The sequence below is a fragment of the Schistocerca americana genome, chromosome X (assembly GCF_021461395.2).
Source record: "Schistocerca americana isolate TAMUIC-IGC-003095 chromosome X, iqSchAmer2.1, whole genome shotgun sequence".
NCBI lineage: Eukaryota > Metazoa > Arthropoda > Insecta > Orthoptera > Acrididae > Schistocerca > Schistocerca americana.
The window spans coordinates 913,016,238-913,044,164 of NC_060130.1; the positions used below are offsets into that span (position 1 = coordinate 913,016,238).

Below are 27,927 nucleotides of genomic sequence, written 5' to 3' on the forward strand. Positions count from 1 at the left end.
AATCCTGCATTTTTCCTAATTAGTATGGCTAGCAAAAGGAGACAACCATTCTCCTGTATTTCTACAGTAAAAAAATATTATAATGGATGCTGTTAAACTGGTCCAGAAACTCATTCAATGCCTGTCCACTGTGTTCTCATATCACAAAAGTATCATCAACATAGTGAAAGAAGTGCTTGGGTTTCCAATGAGTGGTTTAAAGAGCCACCCATTCAAAGTGTTCCATACAGAGCTTTGTGATCCCTGGAACCAGTAGGGATGCCATGGCCACTCCATCCATCTGTTCATAAAATGCTCCAGTGCATAGCCAATTTTATGGTTGTAGTCTTTGGTGCATATCAGCACAATTCCATTTTCTTTGTCTGCTGCAAGAACCATAGCCTCAATGTTATCTCACAGTGACTGGATGGCCTCCCATTCTGTCACCATCATTTTCAGTTTTGGAAGTCAGGACTTGCCAATAATCCTACAGGTTCCCTGCCAGATCTCCTCTGCTTCTTCCTTTGGCAGGCCTCAGATTGCTTCCTCCATGCTGCTAAAAATTCCCTTTTCACTATGGTCTGCTTGCCCTTTTCTCACACAGTATACTGTGGACTATGGATGAAGGGCAATAGGCAAAGTCCATATTCTTAAATTTCCAAAAAGGATTTGACATAATATCCCACTGCAGACTGGTAATGAAGGTACGAGCATACAGAATAGGCTCCCAGATATGTGAGTGGTTCAAAGACTCCTTAAGTAATAGAAGACAATATGTTGTCCTCAATGGCAAGTGTTCATCAGAGATGACGGTACCATTGGGAGTGTCCCAGGGAAGTGTGATAGGACCTCTATTATTTCCTATATACATTAATGATTTGGCCAAAGGGTGGGCAGCAGTCTATGGTTTTTTGCTGATGATGCTGTGGTATAAAGGAATTGTCAAAGACAAGTGACTGTAGGGTGATACAAGATGACTTAGACAAAATTTCTAGTTGGTGTGACGAATGGCAGTTTGCTCTAAATGTTGAAAAATGTAAGTTAATGCAGATGAGTGGGAAAAACAAACCCATAATGTTCAGATATAGCATTAGTACTGCCTACTTGACACAGTCACATCATTTAAATTTCTGGGCATAATGTTGCCAAGCAATATGAAATGGAATGAGCATTTGAGGATTGTGGTAGGGAAGATGAATGGTTGACTTCAGTTTATTGGTAGAATTTCGGGAAAGTGTGAGTTATCTGTAAATGAGACTGCGTATAGGATGACAGTGTGACCTATTCTTGAGTAATTCTCATGTGTTTGGGAAATGCGCCAGATTGGATTAAAGTAAAACATCAAAACAATTCAGAGGTGGGCTGCTAGATTTGTTACCAGATGGTTTGAACAACATGCAAGTGTTACGGAGATGCTATGGAAACTCAAATGGAAATATCTGGAGGGGAGGTGATGCTACTGAGAAAATTTAGAGAATCAGCATTTGAAGCTGACTGTAGAATGAAAGTACTACTGTCAACATAGAATTTATGTAAGGACCACTAATATAAGATATAAACAATGTAGGAAAAGATAGATTGCTACTTACCATACTTTCGTACATTTTTTATATTCCTACCTGGAGTTTCCACTATTTGAAAATAAGATATGAGAAATTAGTGCTCAGATGGAGGCATGTAGACAGTCATTTTTCCCTTGCTCTATCTACGTGTGGAACAGGAAAGGAAAAGACTAGTAGCGGTAGGGATTGCCCTCCTCCATGCACTGTACAATGTCTTGCAAAGTATGTATGTAGATGTAGATGTAGATGTACATGTACATGAAACTACTGATGATGCTGTTAATGCTGCAAATGTTGTGGATAATGAAGCAGAACAGATACATTTGTTTCTGAGGGATGCAGTTTCATCACCACCAGTGCTGGATTACCTCCTCTATAGGGGTGAAGGAGGAAAAAAAGAAGGAAGGGAAAGCTTTTAGGGCTAAGGATCAAGCAGGCATGACTGAATCCTTTCAAGAATGTGGGTCTGGGAATCAGGATGAGGTTCACAACACTTCCAATGTCATAGGTACTGGAGGGAAGAAAAAACATTTTGTAGTTGTAATTGAACACACAATTGAACTCAGACACTGTTTCAGCCAAAGAACACAGCTGCAAAAGATTCATGGTCACAAGGTTAACCAATCATGAAAACAGGACCACCTAAATTGCGTAAAACATCATGAAGATGCAATTCACATGATAAAATTTTCACAAGAAAAGTTAAAGGAAGCATGGAATTGCAAGACATAGTCAATTCATATTTATGAATGTAGGCTCTCCTGGTGTATACTGCTAGTGAAAATCTCTTGAGTTTCCAGTCAGGTATCAGGGTTTACAAAATGCAATGTTTTGACAAGTGTCACACTCATCATCTTCTGGCAAAGTGTCAAGATATATGGATGCTCTGGTGTTTGTACTAGTAAAGTGCCCCCATCCACCTGGACACAGGCTGGCTGTTGGATAGGGGAGATTAGGTTGCAGTGGTGGGCATAGCAGGTGCTCTGTTCACATCTCTGTGTGGACGTTCTGGCCACATCTTGGAGTTGGATGTTGCTGGTCCTGCTCTCATCATACTGCTGCTAACGCTGGATTCCATGTCACACTTAATTGGTGTCCTTTGTTTCTGCTGACAAGAATGTTGTGAATTCATATTTCAGTGGATTGCTTTGTGACAGTGTCCGAACAGTGGCCGCTTAGCAAAGCACCTTGGTATTCTGGAAGTTGAGGGTGCATCTCCCTGTAGGCTGTGCTCTGCTATTGCTGATTTTTCTACCTGTCCCAGCTGCACAGGCCTGATGTTCTCCTCACAGCATTTTGAAATGCAGTGCTGCATTTGCCCAATGTAATGTTGGGCTCATTCACTGGCAGTGCTGTATATTGCCTGGTTCATTCATCTATAGTGAGTTTTTCACTGAGCCAATCTACCTTTATGGCTTTGGTGGTGGTTAGAAGACAGTTTTTATGTTGGATTATTCAAATTGCCTCACAGTTTTGGCAGCAAGTGGTCCCAGGAATGGAAGACAAGTCAGTCCCTTGCCTGCTTCTTCCTCTTCCCAGTTGCAGCATCTTATCTGTTCTTGAATGTCCTACTAATCTGCATTTTAGTATACCCACCAAAAATGGACATACCACAAATACACAGCATTGCCTGCAAATGTGGGCAACAGTACATTTGACAAACACAGCATAGTATTTCAAAATGCGAGAAGCACATCAGGCATGTGTGACTGAAAAAAAAAAAAAAATAAAAATAAAAAAAAATAAAAAAAAAAATTATCCTGATAGCCGAGCATAACTTCAAGGAAGACCACACCTTTGACTTCCAGATCATCAAGGTGCTTTGCTGAGCAACCAGCTACTGGGACAGCACCACAAAGGAATTCAATAAAATATGGGTTCTCAACAATCTTGTCAACATAGATGAAGGATACCAACTGTGGCATGGAATCTAGTGTTAGTCATAATATGATGAGATTGTGACTAGCACTGTCCAGTGGGCAAGATGTGGATGGAATGCATGGACAGAAAGATGCAAATGGAGCACTCACAACCCACATCAATCTAGCAGCAGTACACAGTACACAGTGGCCACCTGTAGCCAGGTATGGAAACACTCCACTAGCATAAATATCGCAGCATCCACATACCTCGACACTTCGCCAGAAAGTGATGAGTATGATACTTGTCAAAATGCCATGGTATTTTAACACTGCTACCTGGTTGGAAACCTGAGAGCTTTTCATAAATCTGGATTTAGCTGTGAGGAAAACGAAATAATTGGAACTACTGACCAGTATGTCACTAGTAGTAGTACTGTAGTACTGTATGTGGTTTCAAGAAAGTGTTTTCTCCAGAAGCACCTGGGATACCAAACCATGATGGTTAAAAAACCATCTGATAAACAAAATAAGATGCAAAATGTAAGAAATAAATGAGTGGAACCATTTGCTGTAGAATAATTTGTTAAAGAAATTTTGCTGAGAAGGAAGAGTTCATAATTTTATTTTACAGGTTATAACTTGTGGTTCAATGGATGCAAGGGTATGTGTAGAAATGAGAGAAGGTGATTGAGTAACCAGTAGTGAACTGTGATTAGTTAAATAAGATTAAAGAAGGAAAACTACATGTTAAAAGAGGGGGAGTGTGGAGTATCAGCAGAAGTGAGTGACATTGTTATTGTGAAATATCTGTCAAGGAACTGTGGAGATGACAGGATTTGAAAACATGGTTGTACTAGTTTATAAGTGGCAATTTAGTGAAAAAATGTTCCTATAGGAATGAAAGGTGGTCCAGTGGACTGAATCCAGAAAATGATGTTTAAAATTAGGGACAGGGCCAAGGAGCCTTCTGCTTTATGCTAGACTATTGTAAGGCTATGTGCATTCTGTATAATTGTCAATGTGTAAATATATCTCAAAATTTTTCCAGAGGAACCATAAGCAAAATCTAGTGCAGGTTTTCTAAAGGAGGGAAACATGTTGAACTGCAAAATAATGTGCTTGATATGGCTGAATAAAACTGATACATTATCCTCAGTTGCCACAAGAATCCAGAGAAGCGGGTCAAGCCAGCTAGACAAGTTATGCAGTACGGCATGCTGATTCAGTAGAAACTGATGTACTGGTTATTTCATGCTGTCACCAAATGGGATGACCAGAGGTGACAAAGTACTGACACAGTGGAAAGATGGAGCAACTATGGTGCAGGTTGTCTGATTACCTCACGGCCAGGCCATGATTCTGTAATGACTTTAGTGGAAGAAACCAGTGGTATAGCAAGTGAAGCACAAGCCAGGCCCATATAAATATTCCTCATTTTCAGTTAGAATTTTCTCAATCTGCTGGCAACCAGCTATGAGGAAGGTCTGCAGTCTTTATGTCTACTGATCTCCATGGGTCTACATGTCTTCTCATGTGGACTTAAACACTGCTAGTCATGGTGCTGTTGTCATGCAGGTTCCAACACTGGGGACTTGGCACTCAGCAACTGGAGGGCCTTGTGGTGGCCTTGGTGGCCTCTAGTTCATGACTGGGTGGGGGCGGGGGTGGGGATGTGGGGGAAGCAGAGACGCAGCTGCTTATCTGACGCCACTTGTGCGGGCAGCAAACTTTCCTCTGTCTGTACTGTCTATGTGGGCAGACTCCACTGCTGGCAGCTGCTCCTGCATGCAGTCTACATTTTTGTTATGCTTGCCCTGGGAACCACTCCCAAGATTGCTAGCAGCTGCTGGGTAGCACGGGTGATGCAGCAAGTTGACTCAGCAGAATCGGCAGTCTAGTGGTGTCACTTGAGCTGATACCAGTGTTTCTCTTGCTGCCAACTGCCTACAGCTGTGGGTATGTGCTGGACAGTACCTAAATCAGCAGGCATATGCTATCAGCACAACTACTGGTGTATACTGAAGAATAAATGTAGGGTTGCCCAATACTGTTTCAATTATGTCTCATCAGGCCTCTAGCAGGCACTTACTCACCACACAATTGTTCACCCATGCTCTGGAGTGGTGGTTCACTGACATCTCAACCTCAATCTGCTATCAAAACCATCCACCACAATGGGTAGCCAAACCAATTGTTACATACTGATGATATTCTTTTACCAAAAATTCATACATAAAATTGTGCTTGTAACAAGTGTTGTGTTTATGATGCAGGTTTATGAATACTTTTTGCATAAATCATTTGATTCTCACATTGGTAATTCTAACACCTACACAGCTGTGTTATTTAGAAAATAGATGTAGTGAATTTCTGTCCATTGACAACAAAGTAAATATGAAACTTACAATATTACTTGCAATGAAACAAAACTGACTTAATGATCATACAGACAAGTGCCATGTCATATGTATATCATTTGCTGTAATCAATGGAGGGAAAATCCAAGACCTTATGGTATTTTCAGCAGAATGTACATAATATATGTGATTCACGATCACTAACCAGTGCTTTAACAATATGGACATCAACAAATTTCTAAATGTGTTGACATCAATTTGCAGTACAGTTTTGGAACATGTAGTATTCTTGAGTGTTATGAAATATCTGTAAAAAAAAAAAAAAAAAAAAAAAAAAAAAAAAAAAAAAAAAAAAAAAAAAAGCATGGATTCAGAAAATGTTGTGCTTGTGAAATGCAACGGGCTCTTTATTCACATGAATAATGAATACTTCTGACAGGGATGTCTCAATATGATTCCATATACAGACATTTTTTGAAGCTGTTTCTCACAAGCAGCTGCTAATCAAACTGTATGCCTATAAAGTATCATCTCAATTGTACAACTGGATTCATGATTTCCTATCAAAAACATCACAATTCATATTAATTTATGGAAAGTCATCAAGTGAAACAGAACTGATATCTGGATTACCAAGGAGCTAATCTATAGAAATGATATCTTTATGAATACCTAGAGAAATATCTGTAGAAATGATTTAGGGGACAATCTAAGCAGCTGTCGTAGGTTTTTTGCCTTTTTGATCTGGTAGTCATGAGAAATCAAAAGGAATTACAAAATGGTTTAGACAAGATATCTGTACAATGCAAAAAGTGGCAATTAACCCTAAATGATAAAAGTCTGAAGTTCTCCACATGAGTGCGTACTATAAGCAAAAAATCCAGCAAATTCTAGTTATATGATAAATTATAGAAATTTAAAGGCAGAGATAACATTTACAAAATAAATAAATAAATTGGAACCATCACATAGGAAATGTTATGAGGAAGGTGGAGCAAAGACAGAACACTTAGAAAATGCCACAAATTTACAATATTTCTGTGCATTATGGTATTAGTACCAGATAGGAATGATGGAGGTAATTGAAAAAAAGTTTAAAGAAGGGCAACTCATTTTGCATTTTGGCGAAATAGATAGGAAGGAGTACTACAGATATGATACATGAGCTGCAGTGGTAATCATCAAAATAAAGTCATTTTTCATTGTTGCAAGATCTTTCCAGTGAAGTTTCAATCACCAACTTTCTACTCTGAATGGGATAATACTTTGTTGCTTGCCATCTATATAGGGAAAGATGAGCATCACAATAAAATAAGAGAAGTCTGAGCTTGCATATAAAGATTCAGGTGTTGATTTGTCCCACATGCTGTTCAATAGCAGAATGATCAAGGAATAGTTCAAGAGTGGTCGTTTGAATTGCCTGCCAGGCACTTAACATGTGAATTCCAGAGTAGTCATATACATGCAGATGTAGGTATTGTGATACTAACAACAAAATTTGTAAATGTTATCGTATCTTACCTGTGGTTCTTAGTGACTAAGCTGTGTCCACCTATGGATGAGATTACCTATGTAACGAAACTTGTGCATAAATCATGAAACAGTAGGGAAGAGATTTTTTAGAAACAGCAACTGATTTTATAGGTTGTGACATCTCCTGTTGCACCAGAAAGTCAGCCGGCCAAAGTGGCCGTGCGGTTAAAGGCGCTGAAGTCTGGAACCGCAAGACCGCTACGGTCGCAGGTTCGAATCCTGCCTCGGGCATGGATGTTTGTGATGTCCTTAGGTTAGTTAGGTTTAACTAGTTCTAAGTTCTAGGGGACTAATGACCTCAGCAGTTGAGTCCCATAGTGCTCAGAGCCATTTGAACCATTTGAACCAGAAAGTCAGTTGGAGTGTTTTTAAATATTTCTTTCTGTTATTGGTTAGATTCTTGCTCTTATCCAGTATAGTTATTTCAGTAAGGTATATGTTACCAATACAGTGACAATTCAAATACTGACTCTTACAACTTTCTATATAAAGCATAAGACATTGTGACAACTTTCACATAAAATAAATGAAACTACTCATATTTCTACATAACTATTTACTTTGGCATGGTAATGTTGTCATTTTATACTTTAAACTGTGTCCTTATGTTATGATACGTTTTGTAATAATCTATTAACTTATTGGAAGTGAAGAAAAATTTTATTGCAGACATATTCTAGCTCCATGTCAGAAGGCAATACTAATAAAACTCTTCTGCATTCTCATGGAAAACAAGATGACAGAACAGTTTTTGGCAATATAATCCATGCAATTATATGTGAACTCAACTGGGTGCTATATTGATGGCAACCATCACTAACAGGACATATTTTATAATTCAATAGTTTTGCAGCATCAGTCTCATTTCTTTGTGTAAGGCCTCAAACATGAGTTTTTCAAGGATAACACTGAAACATGTATATAGTAAACTGGTCATCCATTGCGACTAAAGTCACAGATTTTGATGAAACTTGTTACAGAATAACAACACAACTGTAAATTGTAAAAAGAAAATGCACCTACACGCCACAAAAAACAGACACTTATAATATGTATTATGTCATTCTTTTGCCCAAAGGCAGTAGTTTGGATGTAAAGTATTTTATTAACAGTATTGTCCTAAGCAAATTTCTGTGACATTCACAATATTGTGCAATCATTAGGCACAAATTTGAAGATTTTTAAATGGCTAGAGAAAACAGGTGAGAATTTTGAACGAAAAACTGAATGAATATAACGTTTCACCTATAAGGTTGGAAAGAGGAAACAGAAATATTAGAATAAACTGACTTACATTTGAAGATGACTTTTGTTATATTTTCTGAAAATATGACAGGTGCTTTAACACAAATTAATCTATTAGAAGAGATAGCCAGTACAACTGAATTAAGAATTTCCACAGTCCAAATTTTTAACAAACACTAAAAATACACTGCATTTTTGGAAATAGACATTGCTCAAATACAGAAGCTTAAAATATTTAAATATCTTTGGGAAGTAATCCAAGAAAATGGTTTGGAAAAAGCTGCCATAGAAGAAAGAATATATAAAATTGGAAGTGTATATGGTACAACTAAAGATCTTTACAATAAGAAATGCCTCTCTTTGAAATGCATAAATAATGCATTACAGTATGGTCATGAAGCCAGAATGTCTAAATGATTGCAAACGCTGAACATTAAACTATAATTTTTATAAATTAGAAATATTAGATAGGTGAATCATTAGCAAAATATAAGGACCAAGAAAAACTATGAAAGGCAGGAAATTATGAAGTAATGATGAAATCTATCAAAACATAGAAAACATATCACATATAATGAGAAAAAGAAGAATTGTACTTTTTGGAAATCTGTATCAAGTGCAAGACAGCAGATTAACCAAAAACACCTTGAAATATTTGTGGGATAGAAGTTAACAGAAGTTGGATACATAAAATAAAAAAAGGGTTTAGAACATAATACAAAAGCTGAAAAAATAACTGACAGATAAATTTTTAGGCAAAAAGTATTGTATATTAAAGGATTTAAAGGTACCTATGAGAAGGAAAAAGAACTGGTCTTAAGTGGTCAGAAGACAGGAAGAAGAAACATAGCAAGGAGATGAAACAGTACTGCAAAAACAGAAAAGAACAATGAGTAATGAATTGAAGCTGACATGTGGTACTCCTTTTGACCCATCTGAGAAAAAAGTACTAAAATAACTGATATTTTGGTCTTGTTACAGAGCTTTTCTTCAGTGTACATATTGTTTTTTCTGGGGATGTGAGCTTCAATATATTGCATTTCTGTTGGTATCGAAGAACATCAACAGCAATTTGCAGCTACTTATTGATCCTAAAATACCACTGGTTAGTAATAGAATGGAGGGAAGGGATGTGCATTGCTTGACAAAAAAGCACCCAGAAAACATGATCAGTTGTTAGTGTAACTTCATACACATATGCATGAACACTGGGTATTTAGAAAATTACAAGATGTAATTATCTGTGAAAGGTAGAATGGCCACCAGAGTGTATTAGTGTTGTTCATGTATAGTGTTGTTCCTAGGTCTGAAAGGATGTGAACAGCATCAGATGTTGGATGATCAATGTGAATAACATGGAGACACCCTGCACTCATGTGAGACAGCACTGCCAGCACCTGACAGAGTTTTAAAAAGGCCTCATTGTGGGCCCCCACTTGACTGGTTGATCTAATTGTGCAGTCTATTGATTTGTGGGGCATTTGGATGTGACAGTGACCCACTGTTCAGCTGTATGAGAATGTGAGGGCAGGCACACTCATCATCAAGGTTATAGTTGACCATGTCTGAGCACCACCTGAGAAGACCGCTATACTGTGCACCAAACACATCATAACCCCTTTACATTTGCACCTGTCATCTGAGAACAAATAAAAAACTCCCTGCGACACTATGTGTCAGCCCACATAATTAGTTGGAAATAGAAGCAGCCTGACTAGAGAGTTACTGTCTCATGCATAGGCTGTCATTAACACCATTACAGAAAAGGCTGTTTCTGGAGTGCTGCCATGTCTGGAAAGCATGTACTGCTGATGAATGTGGTGAAGTGTCTCAGTCTTACAATGTTTTGCAGAGGTACAGCAGTGTTACTCCTGGTGTCTGGTGTGGGGAACCATCAGGTAAGACTTCAGGTCATGGCTGGTAGGGATTGAGGGAACTATGATGGCACAATGGTACATCATGGACATTCTGCATCCTTAGGAGTTAACTCTCACATGACAGTATTGTGTTGGCATTTTTCAGCAGAACAATGCTTACACACACATGGTACATCTCTCTTTGAACTGTCTGCATGGCACTGAGGTGCTCCTGTGGCCAGAAAGATCCTCAAATATCTTCCCAATAGAACACGTGTGGGACCAGCTCAGATGTCAACTCCATCCCAGAGCCAGTGTCTGTGATATCAGGGACCAGTTACAACAATTTTCAGGTCGCCTTGCTTCTGGAGAGGTCAAAATGGCTTTATGACATGCTTCTTGACCAGATCAGTGCATGCATCCAGACCAGAGTGGATGCATTGTCATACTGATAAGTGGAATCATACTGTCGAGGTATTTTGTAGACACATATATCCTCTCAGCCTAAGAAGTTTCATTTCATTTCTTCCTACCATTTTTCATGCTTCACTTTGTTTTTGTGGCAGTGTATATAAGAGGCTAATCGTGTATTACAATCATGTCACACAACTGGTAGCTTTCTTTAGATTGGCAACAAATTTGCTGCACACCATGTTTTCCTGCTGGTACTTGTGCTGACGTCACATCCAGCCCTGCAGAGGATTTAGATGGTTGATGCAATGTCTAATGAGGCCACTGCTGATCATGCAGTTGTAATGTATCATACTGAGGATCACTAGTAACCAGAATGTAGTGAGCCTGAAGTCATCCTCTCTGTTGTTGTTATTAGGCTACCTTCCAAACTTGACAGAAGGTCTGCAGAAAAACTTATAGGACTGGTAACCAGACTGTCAGCACCATGAGAAAAATAAGTAAAATAAGAGCTCATACGGAAAGATATAGGTGTTCATTCTTTCCACACACAATACGAGATTGGAATAATAGAGAATTGTGAAGGTGGTTCAATGAACCCTCTGCAAGGCACTTAAATGTGATTTGCAGAGTATCCATGTAGATTTAGATGTAGATGTAGATGTTGGAAGTCTGAAGTCATCCTCTGTGTTGTTACTAGGCTATTTGTAGATTCCAATTGTCTCTTTTGTTTTATGTGTGCAAATCCATGGCTATCTTATCAGTGCTCAAGCTGGAAGTTTGTGGAGACATGGCTTACTCATAGTCTGAGGGATTGTTTTCAGAATGAATTTTTCAGTCTGCAGTGGAGTGTGCACTGATATTAAACTTCCTGGCAGATTAAAACCATATGTTGAACTGGGACTCAAATCCAGGACCTGTGTCTTTTGCAGGCAAGTGCTCTACCAACCAAGCTACCCAAAGCATGACTGACAGTCATCCTCGCAGCTTTACTTCAGCCAGTACCTCATCTTATACTTTACAAATTTCACAGAAGTTCTCTGGCAAAACTTGCAGGACTAGTACTATTGGAAGAAAGAATATTATGGAGGCATGGCTTAGCCACAATCTAATGTTGTTTTCAGAATGAATATTACACTATGAAGCAGAGTGTGTGCTGATATGAAACTTTGTGGGGGATTAAAACCATGTGCTGGACTGGGACTCAAAACCAATACCTTTGCCCTTTGCAGGCAAGTGCTCTGCCAACTGAGCTACCCAAGCACAACTGATGACCCATCTTGACAGCTTTACTTCTGCCAATACTTCATCTCCTACCTTCCAAACTTCATAGACATTTTGGTTTCAGTCCCAGTCCAGGATATAGTTTTAATCTTCCAGGAAGTTGCATATCAGTGTACACACTACTGCAGAGTGAAAAAAATCATTCTAGAAGCAATCCCCTAGGCCCCTCCAGGAGTAATAGTTGTGCAAGTTTTATAGTAGAACTTTTGTGATTTTTGGAAGGCAGGAGATGAGGTACTGCTGGAAGTAAATCTGTGAAGACAGGTCGTGAGTCATGCTCAGATAGCTCAGTTTGTAGAGCAGTTGCCTGCAAAAGGCAAAGGTCACAGGTTCAAGTTCCAGTCCAGCATACAGTTTCAGTCTACCAGGAAGGTTAATCTCAGTGCATACTCTTGTATAGAAGAAAAATCTCATTCTGCCAACAGTCCTTCAGGCTGTGACTAAGCCATATCTCCACAACATCCTTTCATTCAAGGAGCATTAGTCCTGTAAGTTCCCTGGAGAGCTTCTGTGAAGTTTGTAAGGTAGGAGATGAGATATTGGTGGAAGTAAAGCTGCGAGGACAGTCATGAGTCATCATTTGGTAGCTGAGTTGATAGATCACTTGCCTGCAAAGTGCCAGGTTGGAATCCCAGTTCATATCTCATTTTTAATCTGTCAGGGATTCATATTAGCTCACACTTCACAGCACAGTGAAAAATTTGTTCTGGACCATAGGGTCTGTCTTCTCCTGTTGACCAGCAGGAAACTAGGCAGAGGAAAGAAATGAAGAACAGTTCTCAATGATGCTATTTTATGTCAAGAGTCTCAGCAAATGTGTAAGCAACATACATATCTGAGGATGCATCAGAACAATTCCCTAGTGTGACCACAGGATCCAGAATTTAGAAGGGTCCACCAAGAATCCAAAATCACTCTCAACACCACAGGCATATATGATATACACTTTGAGCTTGATGTCACCTATATAGGAAATACTGAAAGGTACATTAGCACACAAGTGGCATAACATGAATGATACGCTTGACTGGACAGCAGAACAAATCATCACTAATGGAACACCATTGAGATCGTAGGCCACCTACAAAGATCCTAAAAGTTTGAGCGCTTGCTAAACAGCTGTAGATGCAAGCACATATAGTAAGAGGGGTGACGGAAATCTTGAGGCAACCTAATATTATCAGCAGAAAGGTTGGCTACAGGTCCCGACATCCTAGTTGCCAGAAGTTCCTGTATAACAAGTCACAAGTGGTTGCCAGGCATTTTCCTCACAGATCACTCCAGTAAATGTCTAAACAAACTGCAGAGCCAGAAATGGTGTCATATATATGGCTCTACAATTTTTTTACTGATTTATAGTGGCCTACCAGTTGTAAGTAAGCTTGATAATGCACAAATGATAGAAAACCCAGGATGAAACAATGACAATATAATGAAAAGGATAGACTGCTAATCAAAATATAGTGGAGATGCTGAGTCACAGCCATGCACAACAAAAACACTGCTAAGCAAGTGAGCTTTCAGCCAAAAGACCTCAAAAGTAGACAACACAAACACATCCATGTCAGCACAACACACACACTCATGACCTCTGTCTCTGCCCATGGATGCTGGACTGCAAGAAACTGTGCATGATGAGACAAGTAATCTTGGTGGTGGGGTTAAGGAGGAGGTTGGGGCAGGGAGGGGGATAGCAGGGTAGGGGTGGGAACAGAAAGTGCTGCTGGTGACAGTGTACAGGGACATGGTGGGGACAGGGTAGGGCAGCTAGGTACAGTCAGGAGATTAGACAGGTGGGTCAGGGGTTGGGAGAAGGGAGTGGAAAAGAAAAGAAGCAAAGAGACTGTGGCTGTGTTGGTGGCATACAAGGCTGTGAAGTCCTGGACTGGGAACAGAGAAGGGGATATGTGAGTGATATGTGAGTCACGGAGAGTGACTAAAACAGGTTGAGAGGCCAGGGGAGTTAGAGAAATGTAGGATATATTGCAGGGAGAATTTCCATTTGTGCAACTCAGAAAATTGGGTATTGGTAGCAAAGATCCAGATGGTGCAGGCTGTGAAGCAGTCACTGAGGTCAAGAACATTGTGTTGCGTGGTATGCTCAGCAACTTGGTGGTCAATTGTCTTTTAGCCACATTTTGTTTGTGACTATTCATGTGGCCAGACAGCTTGTTCATTGTCATGCCCATGTAGAATGCAGTACAGTGGTTGCAGCTTAGCTTGTGAATCACATGAGGGGTTTCCCAGGTAGCCCAGCCTTTGCTGGGGTAGGTGATGCTTGTGACCAGACTAGAGTAGGTGGTGGGGGGGTGGTGGTGGTGATGGCAGGATATATATTGGAGAATCTTGAATCTAAGTATATTATAGGGATATGAGCCATAAATGACCTAGTAGATAGTGTCGGAAGTTCCATGCGGCTTTTCGCGGATGATGCTGTAGTATACAAGATAAATGTAATGTATTGCGAATACATAGAAAGAAGGATCTTTTACTGTATGATTATATGATAGCAGAACAAACACTGGCAGCAGTTACTTCTGTAAAATATCTGGGAGTATGCGTGCGGAACGATTTGAAGTGGAATGATCATATAAAATTAATTGTTGGTAAGGTGGGTACCAGGTTGAGATTCATTGGGAGAGTCCTTAGAAAATGTAGTCCATCAACAAAGGAGGTGGCTTACAAAACACTCGTTCGATCTATACTTGAGTATTGCTCATCAGTGTGGGATCTGTACCAGATCGGGTTGACGGAGGAGATAGAGGAGATCCAAAGAAGAGCGGCGCATTTCGTCACAGGGTTATTTGGTAACCGTGATAGTGTTACGGAGATGTTTAGCAAACTCAAGTGGCAGACTCTGCAAGAGGGGTGCTCTGCATCGCGGTGTAGCTTGCTCGCCAGGTTTCGAGAGGGTGCGTTTCTGGATGAGGTATCGAATATATTGCTTCCCCCTACTTATACCTCCCGAGGATATCACGAATGTAAAATTAGAGAGATTCGAGCACACACGGAGGCTTTCAGACAGTCGTTCTTCCCGCGAACCAGAAAAGGCAGCTAATGACAGTGGCACGTACAGTGCCCTCCGCCACACACCGTTGGGTGGCTTGCAGAGTATAAATGTAGATGTAGACAGAAAGGGGTTGGGAGCAGGGCTGGAGTAGGGATGGACAAGGATATTGTGTGGGTTCAGTGAGTGGTGGAATATCACTGTGAGAGTGGTGGGATGATAGTGGAGAGGACATTCCTTGTATCAGGGCATGAAGAGAGGTATTGGAAACCCTGGCAGAGAATCTGATACAGTTGATCTGGTCCTGAGTGGTAATGTCATAATGTGAATGCTTCTTTGTGGCTGGATGGTGGGACTGTGAAAGGGGGTGGTTGGCGGGAGAGATAATGTGGCTGCAAGACAGTTGACCATTCAGTTGCTGAGCATGCCACCCAACACAATGTTCTTGACTTCAGTGACTGCTTCACAGCCAGCACCATCTTGATCCTCGCTACCAACATCCAATTTTCTGAGTTGCGCAAATAGGATTTCCCCCTGCAATATACCCTACATTCCTCTAACTCCCCTGGCCTCTCAACCTTTTTTAGTCACTGTCTGTGACTCACCTATCCCCTTCCCTGTTCCCTGTTAGGGACTTTTCTTTCCTTTTCCACTCCCTTCTCCCAACCTCTGACCCACCTGTCTAATCTCCTGACTGTACCTAGCTGCCCTACCCTGTCCCCAGCATGTCCCAGTACGCTGTCGCCAGCAGCACTTTCTGTTCCCACCCCTACCCTGTTATCCCCCTCCCTACCCCAACCTTTTCCTTAACTCCATGACCAAGACTGCTTATCTCATCATGCACAGTTTCTAGCAGTCCAGCTTCAGTGGCCAGAGACAGAGGTCATGAGTGTATGTGTAGTGCTGGTATGAAAGTGTGTGTGTTGACTACTTTAGAAGAAGGTCTTTTGGCAGAAAGCTCACTTGCTTAGCAGTGTTTTTGTTGTGCCTGTCTGTGACTCAACATCGCCTTTATAAGATGAGTAGAAATCTACCCTCTTCATAACATTGTCATCATAATACATAAATAGTGTCCTGTTATCTCCTCCTTCTGTCCTATAAATGACCAGTAGTATTTTATGATCAATGAAAACTGGTTGTTGCGCATCTGATCACACAAGCAGAAACATTGAATCACCTCATCTCCCTAGCAAGATTTATACTGAGAGGAATACCACTACATCATAACCAAAATATCAGTAATGTTACTACTTTAGTGCCTCAGGTATCTTATATGAATATATGGCAATATCACCAGAAGAATTTTAATGAAATTGAAACTTCACGGGGAAGTATATGTATTTAAATGAAAATTTTCATGTTTGTCAGTAATTAATTAATATGTACTTGTTGAGTAAACAAAATATGGCCAAATGCTCTTGAAGCAGCTAAATGTAACAAAGCTTTGAACTACAGATGCATGTCAGGCCACTTGGTCATTGTAGCAGTAAGTATTAGCTGCTAACCATTGAAAACTTCAGTGAATCTGTGTTTGAAATGAATTTAAGATTTAGTGACATCTATTCTTCAGTTGACAAATACACCAAATACACCTAATTTTACTGAGGAGAATTTTTAGAAATGCCAGTGACTGCAGTAAATGGGCCATCATATTCATCATCTATGTGAACAAACAGGTATACTTGCTGGAAGCTATTCAGAAACAAATCATGTGAGTATGCAGCAAAGCTTAATGTTCCAAAAGGGACTCCACAATTCACTACACAATACTGCCATGAGAGATTTAAGGGTAAAGTCCATGATCTCATCTGTGACTTGACAACCTCAAAAGGAGTAAATCATATGCATAACAAACTATAATTCACAAATGGAAAAGTAAACCATCACATCACTGATTCTAATTTTGCCAACTTCGGTGTCAGTGTTAGCAAATTTACTCACATTAAAAAATAATGGATACATTTTTGATATTATGCCAAATAGTGCATGATCACGATGAGTATAAGTGAATATTGGTGGTACGAAAGACCCAGATTAAAAAGCACATCTTCCACCAAGTGGAATTCATAACACAAGAAAGACACATTCTACCTACTGGGATATGTGTATCCTGTGTTTATTTATTTTATGTCTTATGACAGATCTGGTGATGACAGTCTGTCAAAACGTGTTATCCATTCGAAGAAATAAAGTGTGATCCAAATTGACAATTTTTGTGTAAGTGCATCATGATCACAGACATCTGTAGGGACTTCCTGTCTTCCATAATCAAGACTTTTAGTCTAGAGCTATGGAATTCAGTTTCTGAATTAATGAACAATGTCCTATAATTATCACAGAAATGTAATCATTGTAAATACTGATAAGAGTTATGGAAATTTTGAATTTAATACATGCAAATAAGTTGTTCATGTAGCAAAGAGAAAATTTCTATCCTCCAGAAAATATTTTAGCTACAATTTGCCAAGCAGAGGTCTTAGAAAATTTGTGAACTGCTTCATCCACATTGTGAAAACTGGGTAGTGAATGTGCAAGAACCATTAGCATGAAGATTATAATAGGAAGAAAGTTTCCTTAGTACCTCCTGTGTTTTCCCATTGAGAACTAAAAGTTAAAGAAATAAAAAAAATCTGGCTATTCCTGCAATACATCAGGAAAGCATCATATTAACAGCTGAGCATATGAATCTGAGGAATCCTGTCTATTATCGTTGATGATTTACTCGCATTAAAAAATAAAGGATACATTTATGATATTATGCCAAATAGTACATGATCACAATGAGTGTAAGTGAATTCATGAAACCAATTGTATTTTAGTTTCTGTACATAAATAATTACTTTCTAACCAATTTTTATACATAATCCCACAAAACCACATACAATGCAGCCTTTCTAAGGAAATTACCTGTATAAGCATGGAAGTGTGCATTTGAACTCCTTTAAGCTTCTATATCTTGTTGGTGAAACAAATTTCATTTGGACCACTGTTTGTTTATACTCTCAGTCTAAACATGAATATATTTTCAAATTGCAAAGTGTAAATTTGAGAGGTTCTTCATTGCCTGTCTCTTCCAATATATGATCTACTGAATAAGATTCTAAATGTTTTATGTATGTGTTAGTCATCTTCCACTGCAAACCACTATATTTACATGCAAAGGCCAAATAAATTAGCACACACTTTGAAGTTCAGTGTTACTACTTCCAGAAACTCAGTGAGAGCCAATGTGAGTGTAGCAAGAGGCTGCTCCAAGCTGTTACATGCTGTGGCATAGTGTTCATCTCTAAAAATAATTGTTGTACTGAAAGTAAAAAAAGTTTCACAATAGCATTATCTGTAACTAAGGTATATTTTGGTGTTTATTGTGTTTCATAACAGATATAATTTTCTTAGTAATGAACATAATCTTTGGCAAATCATTTTAATGACTAATAATATTTCAAAATGCAAAATAACTGAAGGAGAATTCTTTCCCGTTATTTATATAATTCTGCTTACATACATTGTACGTCTGTTTCTACAAGTTGCCATCTCCAGCTCATAGTGTTTATGGTTAACACATTTTTCTACTTGGTTTTTATGTGTATATTTAAAGGTGAACTGCTTAATGTCTGGGTTCTGGTACAATGACTTTTTAAGTACTGTAGTGGAACTTTTATTTCTGAAGAAAACATTCTTCCTACAACACAGTCTGCTCTTGTAGCTGCTCATTAATATATTCCACAACTGTATGCTGCACTAAATGAAATTCATTTTTTTTTTAAAACTAAAGTCACATAATATTTAGTACGCACTTTATGAGAGCAGAGTGTGATCTGCAGAATGCTATAAATCAACTATGGATAAATCACTGTGTGTATGTGTCTATAAATAAACTTTTTTATCTCAATGAAGAAAATTTCCATTTACTTTAAACTCATTTTAGCTAGTGCCTTTCTCTGAAGTCCAGTGAAAATTTTAAGCATTCTGCAATGACACATATAAAATCCACAATGATATGTTATTAAGATATAATTCACACTAAAACTGAAATAATTATTGCACAGTACAGACTTTATAGCTTGTGGCGAGAACCATAACGCAAGTCTGTTTTGTCACAGCTTTATAGCTAATAGCATAACTAAGTAGCAAAGAAAGAACTTGTATGTGTTTAAATGATATCACTTTCATTTCGATATGTTCAGAAGTAATTACAACTTGAGCACAATGAAACTGTGGAAACTGTTGTGTATAGCTGTCAAAACCAGACAGTGTTTTAAACTGCTCTCAGCACTTGCCATTTTAGGAACCGTTTGTACAGTTTGTGCATTTATATGCTGTACTGATTTTCAAAACATATTTCTTAATATTACTCAATTCACTAACAAAATCATTGTACTGCTGTGAAGTGCCACAAGGCATCAATACATACTGTACTTAGTACAAGCCATTCCAACATGAAACTATGAACTCAATAACTTTTTTAAAGTATTTTGGTACATATTGAGCTTTATAATAATGTAAAAAAACAACATCATATTTTGGCTACAAATGAAGTATGCTATAAAAATGTAAAAATCTGTGCATATCTAATAGAGAAATTACTAGCTCAGCTCAGTATTTATGATTGAGTCCCTTAAAATATTTCAAGATTTATTTTTTGTTCAGAGAAGGTCATTGGAGTTAGTGGATAATCCATGCGATGAGTCATTTAACAGGTACTCCAGTGCTAGACACTGGCTTCATATTTACAAACTAGAAAACTCTTGCACTAGTCTATAACACAGGGACATGTAGAACAATGTATTGGTCAAGTTAAAAGCTTTCAATCACACTCCTAGCAATAAAGCTAAATTTCTCAGCTATTTCTGCAAACACTGGTGAAAAATCTGCTGAAGTTGGGAATAAAATCTGCTGCAAAAGAATTCCACATGCACATTACCCCGCTAATAAATTATAAATAAATTACTGTACATTAGTAAAAATATTAGTTATACAAAAATAAATTAATATTGTGAATGGTAATGAAACAATTCATTATAAATAATACATCCTACAGAAGACTGGAACTGTATTTTATACACTGTCAACAAGAGCTCTGAAAGTGCAGGGTCACTAAACACTGAAGACAAACAGCAACACACAAGAAAGGCTATTGCTCTGTTATTTAGATAAACCTTGACTACATTTTGCTTTGTCCTCACTCACAATGCCAACCTGTGGCTCTTATTGCTACAAAGGACACAAAGAAAAAAGTATATAAACAATATCACTGTAAATTAGTTGCATAATTTAGTTGCACATTGGTATTCTCATGAATAATTAGCAGCTCCCCCTTAGAGTTGGAGCTAACTGATTTTCTTAAATAAAATGTAAATTCTGTCTGTTTGTGTGTCAAGAAAGCTTAAAATTATGTATAATGTATAAATATATCACAACATACGTCATGTTCAACACAGTTCATACAATATAAAGTTGTACTTGCCATTTATATGAACATTTATACAGCAAAACAATTTATAACTGACTAGTAAAATGTGACTAGATCATTTTTAAATTGAGATCATTTAGGTAGGTCATTTGGTCAAATTACACTGATCAATATTACAAAATAATGCAGCTCCCCTGTCAACAACTGCAAATATCTATTCATCCCTCACAATACTGATTCTCAGAGGGTACTGACTGGTATTTGCATAAAATCACTTTGGACACATGCCAACAAAAAACAAGTCACCTCAACAGCATCAGAATAACATTGTCCAACACTTCGCTATCCAAAAGAGTTATTTTTATACAATCCCCTGAGACTGTAGGTATTACTTTTAATTTATTTTCTAAGAAATGTCCTTTTTTCACAAAAGGGGCACAAGGGAAATTGAATTTTGTGTCAGTTTACCAAGGTTTGCTCAGTAACATCCTCTTTCCAAAAAAGATCATATTTTCTTTTAAATTTATCACTTGTACATATACTTGCTAATCATGTTGTACACAAACTATGAACGTTGTGCAAGTTTATATGTTCACACATAAGCACACACACACAAGTATTCACATACAGAAGCACTTTTGTTTGTGTGCATTCAATTGTAAGCACAAAAACGCATCTGTGATTTCATCAGTGTGTGTGTGTGCACATGCGTCTGACTATGCACATGAACGTGCATCCACACAGCCAAGTGTGCAGTTTAGCCTCAAACTAAAGGTGTGTGTATGACATCAATACAACACCATTCACATTAGATTTATTTTTCATACAAACATGGTCAGTTTCAAAATAAGAGCAAGAGTTTCTCACTAGATGTCACATAATGTTTCTTTCTTTCTTTCTCTCTTTATTTATTTATTTATTTATTGTAGTTAAAGGAAAATATTTCATTCACTCACATTTAAACTGTACCAAACAGGTAACATTACAGCCACTTCATTCATCTTTTTTGCAAAATGAATTTAAAATGACTGTTTTTCTGGAACATGCCAGGGTAAAGTGTCACTTGGTGCTATTCATATTGTCTGTATAGCATTCAGTACACTGGTATATTCCTTCACAGGAACACCAGATGATGGTGCTGATGGTCTCGCATTGGATAGCTTGCATGATGTCACAATATGTCAGGCTGCTGCTGCTGCAGAGGTTGACTGTGACCAGACATGGCTGTGCCAGGGGAGTGCTGCTGTCCATCATGTGCAACGGGAACTACTGTTGTCTTGCTTGGTTCTTCATCTTTCCACTTGTCCATTGATCTACGCCTTGCATTCATGAAAAAGTTGCCCACTGTTGTCGGTTCAAGGCCAAGCTGTCGTGCAATGGTCACCTGCATTTCTTTCGATGGTCTCTTTGTTTCCTGAAAATTGAAATAAAGTAAATGAAACATTTGCAAAAAATAGAACTGATTGTTTTGTTCAAGATTTTCTATAAGTGTAACATATAGTATAAACTCGAAATATGTTTCTTTGTTAGGGTGTAAGTTATTATCTTAAACTTAGGCATATATATATATATATATAAATGCTTACATATTATATTCCTCAGTGGTATTGCTGTACATACTAGAAAAGTGTTTAAACATTATCTGTGTTGTTGTTCCTTGGAAAGATTATGTTAAAATCATTTTCTAAATAGGTCTTAAAATTATGAATTTACTAAATGTCATCCATTGTGTTACCAGGCAACAAAGATGAAATAATTTCCCATTAAAAATATCAAAGTTGACAAAAATAATTCAGTTCCAATGGTTATTAGAAAGAAGAGTTTGTTAAGTGGAAAATATAAGTAAGAAACATAAAGAGAACTGTCAGAGTGTCATTTTTGTCACAACTGACTGAGAGTGTAAATGTCCAGTGCAAACAGACATTTGTTATGGCTGTTTGAATGAACTGAACTAAATAACGCGATGATCAAGTACTGGCCTTGGAACAAGAGGAAAGTGATTGATTTGGCCAACAAGTTTATCTGATGTTTTGGAAAATAACAGAAAAGTATTCATTTGTGAATTAAAGTGATTTTATTCAATTATATAATTACAAACAGTAATGAGGAAGAGGAACCACTTACCTGCAAAAGAATAAAGTGAACTGTATAGACACATGTATCAACTAAGAAAATGAACAAATGCTCATAAACAGCCAATACCACCATGGCCACAGAGGAGATTTTCTGTGTGTGTGTGTGTGTGTGTGTGTGTGTGTGTGTGTGTGTTCCCCATTTTTATTTGTAGCTTCTTTCCTAGGATTTACATTATTACATGATTATATAATAGCACCATTTTCCAGCATAGCTTCCTATACTTATACTATTCCTATACTTATACTATTCCTATACTTATATTATACTCTGTTTCAACGTCTAAGGCTTGTTATCAAAGAATGTTCCCCAGTCTCCTTTCATACCACACTAATCTTTAGTCTTTTTCACTCATGAAAGTGGCAAAACTAAAATAAATGGATGACATAAATAAATAAATAGTGTCAGGTCCAGCTAGTATAGGGTACAAGAGAAAAAAAATGTTGCCTCAATATGTATATTGATAAGTCTTATTAAACGGATTCAGCATTCCATTTAAACTGTTGGTAATTTAGGGGTTTAAAACAGAACAGAACATGCTGGTGTAGCAAATTATCTAGAAGAAAAAAATAGCAGCATCCACTGAGAACAAGCACTTCATTTCTGGGTCAGCTTAACATAAACTGAAGTTTGGCAGATGCATACAGATTACCTGTTGATCGTATTACTGAGTGGTGCTTTGCAGAAGTTTGTAACTTTTTTGTCTACTATACTGTAAATCCAAGAGTCTTGCTCCTTGATATCAACAAAGTAGTTTCATTTCTGGGTACAGTGGGATTGTGGGTCATTTCTGATACTTTTATGTTCAACTTTAAAATCTGTAAGAGTCTCCTTTGTTAAACCTACAAAAACAATATATTAAAAAAATAACTGTTACTATATTCAAAGCATTAATTTCATACCTCTCATTAAAATTGAATAAGGAGTAACTTCTACATCTGAACTGCACAGTTTATTAGGATACTATATGCATTTTGCACATGCATCAAGAACATAATTGCGTGGTTGAAAATACTATCAATGAGCTTCACCCTTGACAGTGGAAGTGTGAACCTCATTAGTCCAGTGGGATGCTATGCACCTTGACCCTCAGTGTGTTGTGTTGCCGTCACTGAGAGCAAATGCATATATAATTTAGGAGTAAAGGAGACTACTCACCAAGTAGGAGAAGTATTGGGTCATCGACAGGCTCACACAAAAGAGAACGAAAACTTGCTAACTTTTGGAAGAAATCTTTTGACACAAGACACACACACACACACACACACACACACACACACACACACACACACACACATCTAAAAACAAAGATTCTGTAACTTACCAAACGAAAGCGTTGGTACGTTGATAGAAACAATAACAAACACAAACACACACACAAATTTCAAGCTTTCGCAACCCACGGTTGCTTCATCAGGAATGAGGGAAGGAGAGGGAAAGACGAAAGGATGTGGGTTTTAAGGGAGAGGGTAAGGAGTCATTCCAATCCCGGGAGTGGAAAGACTTACCTTGGGGGGAAAAGGGACAGATATACACTCGCACACACACATATCCATCCGCACAGGGTGGCAGGTGGATGGGCTAGGCTTGTGATACACGGGCACCACAGACAATGAGGCACAATGCAAGATGAAGATGGGAGTGACAGGGCAATGGAAAGGGTAATTGTTGGGCATAGGGCATGAGGACAGTGAGTTAGAGGAGACTGAGGCCAGGAGGATTATGGGAGAGAAGAACGTGTTGCAAGTATAGCTCCTGTTAATCTGGTCAAACCTATTTAAATGATATCGATATGTGGTTAACTATGTATATGTATCTTTGACTGTGTTTTACAACTTTGTCCCTACATGCTGTTCCCAGTTGTTATCAGTTTGTTTACTTGTGTATGTGTAAGCTAACATGTAGTGAAGTGTACCAATGTGAACCATTACAATAAATTATATTATGTGCACAAGTTTATCATGTTCTCAATATCCACAGAACCTCAACAGGTTGTGGGCCGAGATACGCAGATAACCAATCATTAAAAGTATTTGGAATCACTGTTTAAAACCCACATGTCATGATTCAAAGTCCAGTGTGCTGTTGTTCACAAAGAAGAATTGTTCGAGTCGACAAATATGGTGACAGATTATCTAATTAATGTGCCAAAGCCAAAAGGACATGGGAAATATGGAGATCAGGCATTCACTATTGACACTGTGCTTGGTCTTGAAGGATTAGTAAAGTATGTCTCAGAAGTAGTTTCATCAGAAGATTCAAAGGCCAAAGTGAAGATAATTCTTACGATTGGTCCATCTTTAAATGTGCACGAAAGAGAAGCAAAAATGACAGTGGACTTGTGGAAGAAATTGAAATCAATGTTTGATGACTCTGGTTTTGCAGGAAGAATAAATTTATTGAGAACACTGATATCAACACGTCTAGAAAAATGTGATTCAATGATGAGCTATGTGAACCACATAGTAGATAATGGCCAGAAATTATGTGGAACAGGTTTTGCTATTAATGATGAATGGCTTGGTTCGTTATTGCTAGCAGGATTGCAAGAAAAATATTCTTCCACGATAATGGCAATTGAGCACTCAGGAATTCCAATCACAATGTACACAATCGAAAGTAAGCTTCATGACATGGAAGAAGAGGTCACCATGACTGATAGTGCTTTTAGTGACAAAAGTTGGCAAAGTAAACCAAAGTTTTATCACAGAAATAGAAATACAGGGGAAAACCAAAACAGGAAGGACATTGTTTGCTATAAATGCAAGAAACCAGGACATTTTAAAAGTAAGTGCCCTAACAGTGAAAATGATTAAAGACAAAACAAAACCCCAAATGTTTTCAGTGCAGTATTTATAAGTGGCTCTTTTGACAGAAGTGACTGGTATGTTGATTCAGGTGCTAGTGTTCATCTCACAGCAAGTGAAGAATGGATAAAAAACAAAGTGAATGATGTTAACAGTCAAAAGATGACAGCTGCAAATCAGACAGAAATCCCAGTGTTGTGCTCTGGTGAAGTTGATTTAACAACAGTGGTCAGGAAGACCTTTTTTGATATTACTGTAATAAATGTTATGCGTGCTCCAGAACTAACTACAAATTTGCTCTCTGTAAGCAGGTTGATTGAACAAGGAAATTTTGTTAAATTTAATAGTGATCAGTGCAATATTTATAACAAGCATAAGGAACTAGTTGCAACTGCAGATCTTTTCAAATGGCTCTGAGCACTATGCGACTTAACTTCTGAGGTCATCAGTCGCCTAGAACTTAGAACTAATTAAACGTAACTAACCTAAGGAAATCACACACATCCATGCCCAAGACAGGATTAGAACTGCGACCATAGTGGTCGCTCGGCTCCAGACTGTAGCGCCGAGAACCGCACAGCCACTCCGGCCGGCAACTGCAGATCTGATTAATGGTGTGTAATGCAAGCTGAACGTTGACAGAAGAAGTGATTTTTTGCGAATGATCACAGCATCTGATTGGCATAGAAGATTAGGTCACCTAAATGCAAAGGATCTTATTAAAATGAAAAATTGTGCTGTAGAAGGAATGGTATGTGAAGACATCAGCATCAACATTAGCAAGCAAATCTGAGTAGTATGCAATGAAGGCAAACAGACAGCCTTTTCCACTTGGAGGCACTAGAGCGTCTAGACTACTTGAAGTAGTACATGCAGACCTGTGTGGACCAATGGAGGTTATGTCATTAGGTGGTGCAAAGTATTTTTATCATTTTGTAAGATGATTACACCATAATGGGATTTGTGTACTTTCTGAAGACAAAGAATGAGACTTCAGAAAAATTTCAAGAATTTCAGAAAATTGTGGAGAATCAGCAAGAAAGGAAAATCAAAACAGTAACAACAAATAATGGAAAAGAATTCTCTTGTGTGGATTTTGACAGTTTTCTGAAATAAACATGCTATTATACATAAGTTATCCAACAGCTATGCACCAGAACAAAATGGTTTGGCAGAAAGGTTAAATAGAACTGTTGTAGAAAAGGCAAGATGTTTACTATTTGATGGCAAACTTGAAAAAAGATTTTGGACTGAAGCAGTTGATAGTGCAGTATACTTGTGAAACAGGTCAGTGAGTTCAAGTTTAGGGAATAAAACACCCTATGAACTATGGACTGGCAAGAAACCCAACATTGGTTCTCTCAGAATAGGTCATGATGCATATTCCCAAAGTCAAGAGGTCAAAATGGGATAAAAAGGCAAAAGAAACGATATCAGTGGGATACAGCAATACTACAAAAGGCTACAGACTCTATGACCCTGAAGAAAATGGTATTGTCATAAGCCGAGATGCTACTATTACGGAAAAGGCAAGTGATGCAGAAACTGAAATAAAGAATTGTGAAGAAATCACCACCTCAGTGGGGGATGATGAAGAAAATGAGGAGTCTGATACTGTATTAAGAGAGGACTTACATGATGTCTCCAAAGAAGCAGTCACATCAGAGAAAGAAACTGATGATAAAAAATGTTTTATACAAGAAGATAAAGTGAAAAATATCAGAAGATCACAAAGGCAGCCCAAACCAAATAGAAGATTTGATGATTACGAGGTTTATTTTTCTGCTGGAACTTCAGATCAACAGCACTTCCTATTCCAGTTCTGTCACAGTTTTATCCTATCCCACCAGAACCAGGGCCACCTGTGAAAGCAGCCATGTAATATATCAACTCTGATGCAATTACAGCACAACATTTTATGTTAGGATTAGAATCGACCAGTCATCCAACACATTGAATTCTGCTGCCAAAATGTGGCCAAGAACAATGCTGATCACGTAGTTGCTCAACATACTGTTGAGCACAACATGCTTGAGTTCAATGGTTGCTACACAGCCTGTGCCATCTGGATCCTTCCCTCCAGCACCAGCTTTTATGAAATACACAGATGGGCATTATTCTTGCAACACACCTTTTGTTCCCGTAATGCTCCTCACCTCAGTCTCTGCTAACCCATTGTCTCCACACTCTCTACCCAACAGTCCCCCTTCCTCTGCTATGTCACGCCCTTCCAGTCCAAGCCTCCATATAATCCTCATCACATGTAGCACCTCACTGATTCCAGTACACATATATCACATGTCTACCCATGCATCTACCACCCCTCCCTCCCGCATTCCTAGCCAGGGTATCTGTAATCCTGGAACTGAGGTTTAAGCCTGGACAGTGTAGGAGCACTGGTATATGTACGTATGTGTCTTTTTCATTTGTATTCTACCTTGTTGAAGGATTTCTTCGGCTAGCAAAATTTTCATTATC

The 27,927-nt window shown here is 38.3% G+C and overlaps 1 protein-coding gene across 1 annotated transcript in view; it reads right to left on the reverse strand.

Moving 5' to 3' along the window:
* Window positions 1–18,532: 18,532 nt before the first annotated feature.
* Window positions 18,533–27,927, reverse strand: part of LOC124555437 (hepatocyte nuclear factor 6) — a 611,828-nt gene continuing 602,433 nt past the window's right edge. Inside the window, exon 5 of the mRNA XM_047129347.1 lies at window positions 18,533–21,923. Coding sequence (XP_046985303.1) covers window positions 21,681–21,923 — 243 coding nt within the window. The 3' untranslated portion in view covers window positions 18,533–21,680. The remainder of the gene's footprint in view (window positions 21,924–27,927) is intronic.